The sequence below is a fragment of the Anas platyrhynchos genome, chromosome 1 (assembly GCF_047663525.1).
Source record: "Anas platyrhynchos isolate ZD024472 breed Pekin duck chromosome 1, IASCAAS_PekinDuck_T2T, whole genome shotgun sequence".
NCBI classification, from domain to species: domain Eukaryota; kingdom Metazoa; phylum Chordata; class Aves; order Anseriformes; family Anatidae; genus Anas; species Anas platyrhynchos.
In genome coordinates, this window is record NC_092587.1 from 31,222,794 (window position 1) to 31,232,662 (window position 9,869).

Below are 9,869 nucleotides of genomic sequence, written 5' to 3' on the forward strand. Positions count from 1 at the left end.
GTCTCTCTGAAAAAGGACAGACTAAGCTCCTAACACCCCCCACCACAACAGCACTGACACTCTGTCTACCCCCACATCACTAAACTTTATGATGTTAAACTCCCAAAAGTTAACCTTAAGGGAAAAGGATGTGAACCAAGTCCATTCAGACAGATAAATAAACCAAAGAGAAACGCAGGTGAATCCCTCTGTCAGAGGAGGGTGACACACTGGCTACTAAGGGCAGGGAGAAAGACTCAGCAGTCCCAATTTAACTGGGTACTTCACTAACAGTCTAAAAATCAATGTAAGCCATACCTTCAAGTCACTTCTTGGCAACTGATAAGTTTATAAAGCACTGACAGCACACAGGCAAAGAGGAATAGGGGACAGATCTAAAATCTTTCCCATGATTATCATTTTCAGTAACAATTTAAGTTTTATGAAGCTAAAACTTCACAAAATGGATGATCATTTGAATTTTAGATATAAGAAAAAATAACTTTAAAGCCTAGTTATATACTTAGGAGAACTATACAGGTCAGAGAAGATACCTTGAGTAGATTAAGGCTTCCTGCAGTTCTTTACAAGTTATTTTCATAACCTGACAGCCTAAAGCACGTGAACCACCACATCAAAGCATTTAAACGTCTTATTAAAGGTAAAACTTTAAGGACACAGTATATGCTTTAATGTACTGTATCTTAAAATGCATTCTGCAGTAGTCATTTCAGTGGTTTGGGTTGAAGTACCCTCCCCGTATTCTATATAATATGGAATTTTAATAAAAACCCCAGGACTTAACAACTAAGCTTACCTGTCATGATTACAAGTCACATCATGGGTATTACTGTGCTACAAGTTTTATTTATCAAAAAAATCATCGGTAACTTTTCAAACTATATTCAGATTGACTTTTTAGCAATAATAACAAATATTTATTTATTTAAGCAATACAACTGAAAAGAATATTCTTTGTAATAACACTTCTTGAATCTACAATGTCTCAAAACATAGAACAAAAAGAAAGCCTATCTAAAGGCAACCATAATATAAGCATGTGAAATATATGAGAAGCAATCAAAAGATTTTGTTTTGTCACCTTGTTAAATAGCCCAAACTGCTGTTATATTAGCTGCACCTGTCTGTAACCAAACAATAAAGTACTATTTAATAACAGATCCTACCTAAAAGCAGCTTCCCAAAAGCAGTTCATTCCACAAACATCAGAGGGCAGCATCCAATAGGAATTCCAGAAAGATACAGACAAATTCTTACACCTAACAGGATAAGACAAAAATAACCTACATGAATGTTACTGAATTTATGGCAAAGTTAAATGGATTACTTTGTAGCTCAAACATAACTTGAATAGGTAATTACTTGACAAAAGACTCCCTTTGTAATGGAACCTGGATAACACAAAAGAGGAGGTGTCAACCAGGAGGGGTTCTTTTAAGGAAGAGCAGTCCCAATCCTTTCACCTTTCCTCTCCATGTATTTTTAGAGAGAAACAAAGGGGCAGGAATTTGTTAAGGTTGTTCTACCCCCTCTGCTTAGTGCAAGTCCAAGGCAACACAAAGCTGCGAGGAACTCCCTCAGCTTTGCAGTACCTTTGTCTAACCTAAGCAGAGGAGTACAACCTTTCAATACCAAACTTATATTGCCCATTTAAACACAATCCCTATTCACCCATGACTATTTAGAGCACACCTGCAAAACTCATTTAAAACTGGACTTTCAGCACCAATTCATTCCATTACTTCATAACAAAAGGTTACTACAAAACAGAAAACTTGTCGGATGTAGAGATTATTTCTTTCTCCATAGTAATGACAAAATTAATAATTTGTTGACTTGTGCTATGCTAACAACTAAAAAATAAGGTTTGCTAGACCACCACTGAATTTTATGAAACAGCAATATGGGAAATATCTTAAAAGAGCATTAGAAGCACATGGTTCAAAGTTTCCGTCGAGGGAATCAATGTCAAGATTTAAAATCTTAAATGAGCATGGGAAATATTGTAAAGCAAGAGGTATGCACTGTTGAGGGACTTCCTATGCTTCATCTTTATGCCCTGGTGACATGATGCCAATGGTGTTTATCCTTGCCTGAAAATCAGTATCTGTGGATCAAAAAATGTGCAAGAAGGAAAACCACACAAAAAAAATGATGATGGAAAGATTAAAGGATACAGCTCAAAACCGTACTGGAAGTTTGTTTTGCAAGATTTAAATCAATCAGCACCCTCTCAGCAGGGCAACCTGACAACTGCAAAGGCCAATTCTTTGTGAAAAATCACATTACATAACTACTATAATATCAAAAATGGCAAGCTGTAGAATTTCTTGACACTTGAAAAAAAAAACAACCTGATAAACACAAAGTATTACACTATGTGTCATTAATTGTTGGTGGGGCTGAGTTCTTTGGTGGAGATCACAGGAAATCCTCATATCCTGTAGATACATGTGTTTGCAAGAATTAGAGAAATCTAATCCACAAATAAACATCTAGGTACAAAAAAGGGTAACGGACACGGGTAAGTGCATATTTGTATTTCTCTGGGGAAAGTTAATGGTGTAAAACTGCAAGTTGTCCGTGCCAGATTCTCTCTTGCCTTAATCTTTGTTACTTTGAAGTTGTTGTTTTTTTTTTTTTTTTTAAAAAAAAAGGAAAAGAAAAAGAAAAAAAAACAACTTCAAGGCACATCAAGACCTTGTGCTTATCTGAAGAATGATCTTTACAATCTCCAGTACGTTTCTGTACTGTCTCTCATTATTTTGAGGTCAAATTAATAGACTCTAAAAAATTAAAAGACTCTCAAAAAAACAGTCTCTGGTTTGGAAGATTATCATATTATATCATATTATTATTACAGGGGATTCTTCTTCCAGCTGTCACAAGAGCAGTGTTTTTCTCAGCTGCCTCGAGCTACTGTCTTATCCAGCCTGCTATGGCAAGGGGCAAGCTTGAATTAGTGCCAAAGTGCTTCCTCTGCCACGTTAGGACTTTTCAATATCCCATTTAGCACAATGACAAGCTGACAGCGATGGATTTGATTCATAAACTTCATTTCAAAGAGAAGTGTTACCAAGATGCAGGTGTATGTACTTTGCCTAACGTTAGCCTTTTTCCTGCAAAAGGCCCATCTCCCAGCTGACTCTATGCTATGCTATTCCACATGGCTTTCACATAGAACTGATTAAGAGACTGAATTTGATGGACAGCATTTTCTTACTGCTATTCACAATAAGTTCATTCAAAAAAGACATTCGTGAAGATTTTATTTTTTACTTGAAAGCTAGAATAACACTTGAGAAAAGCTTGGAAGACAAATAAAGTGTCACAAGTGATTCACAAAGCCAAGGAGGTGTGTTTAGTCCAACAAACAGGTTACCTGGGAGAACACCAGTCGGGCAGGAACAGCCACCTCCAGCATTAGGATATTTTGCTCTGCCTGATACCGGCTGTGTGGTTGAAAGCTAATCTCCATAAACACAGAGGAGAAAAGGAAGGATGGAGGAAACCCAGCAACCCAAGCAGCCCTGCCCCAGCTCCTCCCAGCCGTGAGGCAGGAGGCACTGGGCCCGGCTCTCCGCCTCACCCCATGGCTGAGGAGAGGGGGCTGCAGGCAGGGGGCCTGCTGGGGAAGGGCTTTTGGGGCAATGGACTTTTAGGTTTACCTTAAGTCTAAAGGAATAACCTTTAGGTTTCGGGGAATAACCAAAGACAGGGAAAAGAGTCAGGGGTTTAAGCCAGCCCCAAAAGTCGCAGTATCTGAGGGGTGGCCACAGGGGGGACCATAGGGTCCCTGTCAGCCAGCAGAGGGGCCCGGTGAGTTTCGGGTTGGCTGGCATTAGGGCCACAGGTCCAACTGGACCAGCTCTGTGAAAGAAACATTTGCATGAAGCAACCGGGAGACCAGGCAATCCGGCTGCCAGAAGGACTGAGTGCCTAAGGGTGGTTAGTGGAGGGATCCACAGATCCCCATCAGTGCCTGGCTGTGTGTATTTAGGGAGTCTGAGTACCAGCAACCACAGCGGGGCTGCAAGCCTGCTGGTTTGCAGGACCGGCCTGCCCAGCAGCTGGCTCCTGCCTCTCTGAACCTAAGGCCAGTTACTGCCTGGCCCCACGCTGTGTACATTTACATGCTTCTCACTAAGAGGCTTCCACCCTGATTAGCCAGAGGAGGGAACAGGATCAGGCCACCTGTGCTGTCTGTGGTTGTGCAAGAGCTGTTTTCTCTGTGTTGCTGTCTGTGGCCAGCCCTATGTGTATGCATGGAGTGTGGGTGTGGGCGCCTGTCGGGAATTCATGCTCAGCTTTGCTGCGGGGCTGGACACAGGGCCATGGAGCTGACACCGTCAGACTGCCAGCTTGGACAACAACTGATACCAACCACTGCCAAAAATTAAAAAAAAAAAAAATACAAAAAGAAATACATTGGTAGCATAGATAAGCATTCTCAAAAGTCTGTTTGTCAGTTCAAGGTATCTCTCCCCTAGCCAACTACCTATATCTTCTATCAGGTAATTTAGTTTCAACACGAAGAGATAGTAAGAAAAATCTAGTTTTATAGATATAGCAAAAATGTATGCATTTTGACCTGATTTGGAGCAATTTTTAATGTATGTGCAAAATACCTAACAATGCATGACTCACACTGACTGAGGCCCTCTGCTCAGCGAGGCAAGTTCTCACCATGAGGATCTCCCAGCAACCAGTGGTAAAAAAATCCTTTTGTTAAGCTTGCTGGTGGGCTTCCTATTAGCAGAGATCATAGCTTTCAAGCATACTTCTGGGTCCAGATGGCATCTCTTACACCACTGTAGCTTCCTAACGATTTAGCAGCATGTCCAAATAAGCAGGGTTGCAGCCAACTAACTTGAGTCACGGCTGCTGCATCCCTTCAGTGCTGCACTAAGCTGCAAGCATCGAGTAACCGAGAAAGACTGGTGCAGCAAAACAGGAAGGCTGCAGCTTTATTTCCTTCCTGCTCATACATGAGGGAGTAAAAAGTTAGGAAATAAGAGTCGCTCCGTTCCACTCCCAAACACACTGAGAAGCCCTGGTTCTTCTGAATAGCTTTACCTGAACAATACCCCAAATTTGTTTCCATTTATTTTAATCTGAGAAGTAACAGCTTTATTAGACAGGAGGCAGCAGATCCCAATTTTAATGTTAAAACATCTGACACAGGACAAACTTTACTAGAAGAGTCTTGATCATGCTTCATTAACTAATAACATGTCTATTTAAAACAGCATTTGTTAGTCAACTTAGCTACCTGACACACTCAGCTGATTTTTTTTTAATGAAGTTTCAACTTCAAATTATTCCATGCTTTATCCTTTTAAAAGTTTTGCTCACATTTTGAAATGTTTAGACAGTTCCTAGACCAACCCCTTAATGTACAATAGCTGAGAAACACTTTGGTGCAACTGCTGGTTACGTTCTGACACAGAGGCAAACAGCTGCCTACAGCACAAGGGAAGAAAGATCTATTACAGCCATCCCACTCTGCTGCCTAAGCTGCTGGGTTATACACTTCTTGCACTTTTCCAGGCACTATAATCCACTTAACTCTCCCTTTGCCAGTCTAGTTAGAGAGCAAGAGAGAGTCAGACAGCAGTTACACACCACAAATCACAGTGTGCCTGGCTGCATGAAAATGCTAAACTAGAGCATAACAAAAAAAATGAGTAATTTTAATAGGGTCAAATTCACTGACCTCACTGAATTCATGGAGCTGACTACAGACCAAACCCTGCTCTCTTTCACAAGCTTGCTGTTAGATTAGCACTCCTTTTGGATCCAAATAGAAAGATGAAGATTATCTGCTTAATTGAAGTGGCAATATTGATAAAATTAACTGAAGACTCACTTCTTATAAGCACAGTTACAGCCTGCTAATTAGCTGATCTGAAAGCATGTGGAGGAGTACTGCCTTGAAACGATCCTCCAGACAGCAGATTATAATGTTATTGAATGATACACATGTTAAAAAATAAAAATAAAAAAAAAAGGTGGATAAATGGATAAATGCACATTTGCTACATTTTTTCCACAGCCACCTTCATCATCCATAAATCATACTAGCAAAGGAAAAAACAGCTGACTACACACAACAAATTTTGACTTTGTGTCTTCTGGAGGGAGACACTTAAGCATTCTCTATTTTCAAGCTCAGATTTGTTGTTCATTCAGCTATTATATGTGACTACTTACTATTCATTACTGCTTTTCTCACTGGAATAATCATGAGGACAATCTCGGGATTTAACTAAAATTCTTGAAATGCTCTACAGCTACTTATACTAAGTTTCAAGACACGAGCTTTTAGTTTCCAGTCATCTTGTTCCTCAGGCTACCGTAGCCTTTGAAACAAACAACTCATTACCAAAGTGATTACCCAACAAGCTCCTCTGAATTGTTATGGTTATTGGAGGATCTTGCCTCAACCTGTAATTCTAGTTTCAACATGGTACTTCCCTTTTAATTAAAGATTTTCTACTTAAAAGCATCATCACTGTTGCAAAATTCTTCCAGGTGTGGTATTCTGAAACTTTATTCAAAGCTTGCAGTTTTCAGTTCACATGCTTCTGAAAACTACCAAAAATCTTGGCTTTTCTTCCCCATCACAGAATATGGCCAAGCTCCTTCTGCTCTTATGTCATATACCAAATGAGATTATTTGGGAAAAAGAGTTTCCTTTTCAGCTGAGAGGAAAGAAAAGCACTGCTGAGTGCATAAATGCCTTCAATGGCAGTTGAACTTGCTTTGCTAAACTATATTTTAAAGCTTACAGTGAAAACAGCTGAAGGAGCTCACTGCTGAGAGCTACTATTAATGCACATGAAACACTGAACTTCAGGACGGATGAAAACGTTATCTGAACAGAATTTTCTCTACAGGGTTACCAATCTTTTGCTGCAGTACACAAAAAGCAGGCATAAAACAGCTTTGTAACTATCAGGCTCCAGCTCCACTAGAGAAACAGTGGAAGTATGAAATGTGAAATACACCCATACATTCATCAAGATGCGTGTATCAATCACACAAGAGCATAACATGATTTAATGCCTGAGAATAACCAAAATAAGCATCTTAAGCATCATTTGGTGTGGCATTCCTTAACTGCCACTGAATACTTTTTTTTTTTTTATGAACAGTCCCTTAAATGCTTTCCTTAAAAGCCTTTAATGGACGAAGTTCTAAGGGACCCAGCTTTTTTGCATCCAAGTTTTATAAATGGTGTTTGTACAAGCAGCATAAAAACTTCAACAATTTACAACAGGAAGATGTTCATCCTCAGCTTTTACTTTGACAGCAGTTTATAGGTAAAGAACTCCCACAGAGATGTCAAACAGACACTGATTATGCAAAAAGGTTGTCTTCATGAAACTGTATGTGTATGAATCATTTGTGGCACCTTTGGAAGATAACTTTCTGAGTCTGTAAGGCTTTTCCACTCTGCAACACAGTGCAGATTTGTATCTCATCCCACTGTAATGCAGCAAGCAAGAAGCTGCTTGAACCTTGCTGGGGTTCTCCCCCACTGGTATTCAAGTTAAAGCAACTTAAACGCTAAGTGTTAGTAAAACTATTTAAAAAACTAATAAGTATAACTTTTAAAATAAAGCTTGTTCTTTTGCTATGGACCATAATCCACCTGAAAGTAACATCAATGTTTGCTAATGCAAAATTATTTAGATTATCATCTTTTGCCCACCAAAAGCTTTCTTCTTGTTTTGATAAAATATTTAATCTACATAAGTCATACATGGGATTTTTTCTCCCATTTCTGCTTGAAACTGATTTATTATTCCAGTGAAATGTTACATAAAACTTTTTTCTAGTCACCATGTTCCTTAGAACTAGTGCATTTCGACTCCTCACAGACTGTAATCCCAAACGAGAAGCGAGGAACAAACATCCCCACTTTTTTCCAAGTCTGCATTCATCTGAACTAAAGCAAAGGCATGGAAAAAAAAAAAAAAAGCCAACACATCCTCTCAAGTAGCTACACCAGTCAACAGTTGGGTTTCACATTTCAGCCAACTCCACCCCTAGCAACTCAGAATGCTGTTTCAGGATATTTTAAGACGATTAAGTCAGAGTTTGTCATCCTGCCATCCTCCATAACTCCTTGGCACCAGCGCTGTCACTTTCGTAACTGCACGGTGAGCCATTTCAGAGTGCTGAGCTGCCCAAAAATCAGGTGGTTTTGGGCAGGCCAGCACGCCAGCAGAGCTCACCTGTGCGAGCTGTTCTCCCAGGAGAACAAGTGGTGTTAGAGAGGGCAGGAGAGGCAGACACCGAAGTTGCATGGCATGGAAATGGTGGAGATTTACGCTGCTGGACCTAGGCTGGCCCACGAAGGCCTGGTCCTGACCTCTGCAGCTTGAGCAGCGGGTCCCAGCGCAGAGTTGTCGCTGGCACCACCGCTCCGGCAGCCCCAGGCGCACGGGACCACGAAGCCAACCTGACAACGAGCTCGGCCCCGCTGCCCACCCGAGCACAACACATTAATTCCTGCCACACCACATTAATTTCTGCCACACCACATCTCTGCCGACGGGAGGCCGGCAGCAGCAGCAGCGGCGCAGCCCAGCCTCGCACCCCTCCAACCGTGCTCGCTTAACGAGTGCCCTCATTAATTATCCCACTGTAAACGTCACCGATTAAAGCTGAAGGTGAGCGCTCAAAGTCTCCAGTCCCAGCCCCAGAGCCCGGTAACCCCCCTCCCGAGCGCTTTGCCTGGGGGGGAACCAAACCCAAGCGCCCTCCCCCCACCAGGCCTCGCCCCCCGGGCCCCTTCCCTTTGTCTGCCCGCAGCGGGGCTCGGCCCCTCCAGCCCCGGGACCGGCCCGGGAGCCCCGCGGGGGGAGCCGCCCCCAGCCCCGTCCCCATCCCCGTCCCCATCCCCATGCCCATGCCCAGCCCCGTCCCGTACCTGCCGGCCCCGCCGCTCCTCCCCGCCGCTGCCGGGTCCCGCTGCCGGCCGCCGGGCTCCTGCTCGAGGGAGAGGGCGAGCTGGCTGAAGCCGTAGAGCAGCGAGCAGACGCCGCAGCCCAGGCACAGCAGCGCCACCCGCCCCAGCCGCCGCATCACCATCATCATCCTCCTCTTCCTCCTCTTCCACCTCCTCCTCCTCCTCCTCCCGCCGCCACGGCCCCGGCAGCGGCGCCCGGCAGCGGCCGGGGCCCTCCCGGCAGCGCGAGGCCCAACGGGCGCGGCGGCGCCAGCCCCGGCGTGCGAGGGGCGGCCCGGGGGGAGGAGCGGGGCCTCCTGCCCGGCCTCCTGCCCTCCCCCTGCTCTCCTCCCCTCCCTCCCTGCCCGCCCAGGCCTCCGGGAAGTTGTCCCTGACGAAAAGCCGAGTGAAGAAATGGCCCGGGCAGGTGCCTGGCTTGTCAAGCTGCGAGCACAGGCACACCTCACCTGCATTATGCCACGGAATCGTTAGGGTTGGAAACGAGCTCCCAGATCACCTGGTCCAACCATCTCCCAACCACCAGTGTCACCCACTGAACCGTGTCCCTAAGCACCACGTCCAGCCTTCCCTTGAACACCCCCAGGGATGGTGAGGCCACCACTTGCTAAGAGCACAAGAGGCAGAGGGGCAGTGAAGGCAATGCTTTCCCCACAGCCATCAGTCAGTCAGGGTTTCTGTGGTGTTACCATCAAATTGCACACAGCCACCTTTCGGGACAGCACTGCCTCATGGATACTGCCACGACATGGATGCTGCCACGACACGGCCTCGTGCTCACTGGGCAGCTCGGTTACAAACCATACAGTCACAGAATATCCGAGTGGGAAGGGACACACAGGAATCTTCAAGTCCAACTCCAATACGCCCTTTTTCCTCCTGAAGATGCAAT

General features: G+C 44.0%; 1 protein-coding gene across 2 annotated transcripts in view; it reads right to left on the reverse strand.

Annotated features, from left to right (window-relative positions):
• Positions 1-9,230, reverse strand: part of GXYLT1 (glucoside xylosyltransferase 1) — a 29,890-nt gene extending 20,660 nt beyond the window's left edge. The window contains exons 1-2 of one of the 2 annotated variants that reach the window (XM_027457101.3): positions 8,942-9,230; positions 1,167-1,259 (exon numbers count right to left, since the gene is read on the reverse strand). In XM_027457101.3, coding sequence (XP_027312902.1) covers positions 1,167-1,259; positions 8,942-9,108 — 260 coding nt within the window. In that variant the 5' untranslated portion in view covers positions 9,109-9,230. The remainder of the gene's footprint in view (positions 1-1,166; positions 1,260-8,941) is intronic. The other variant, XM_027457110.3, reaches the window with a different exon arrangement.
• Positions 9,231-9,869: the final 639 nt, after the last annotated feature.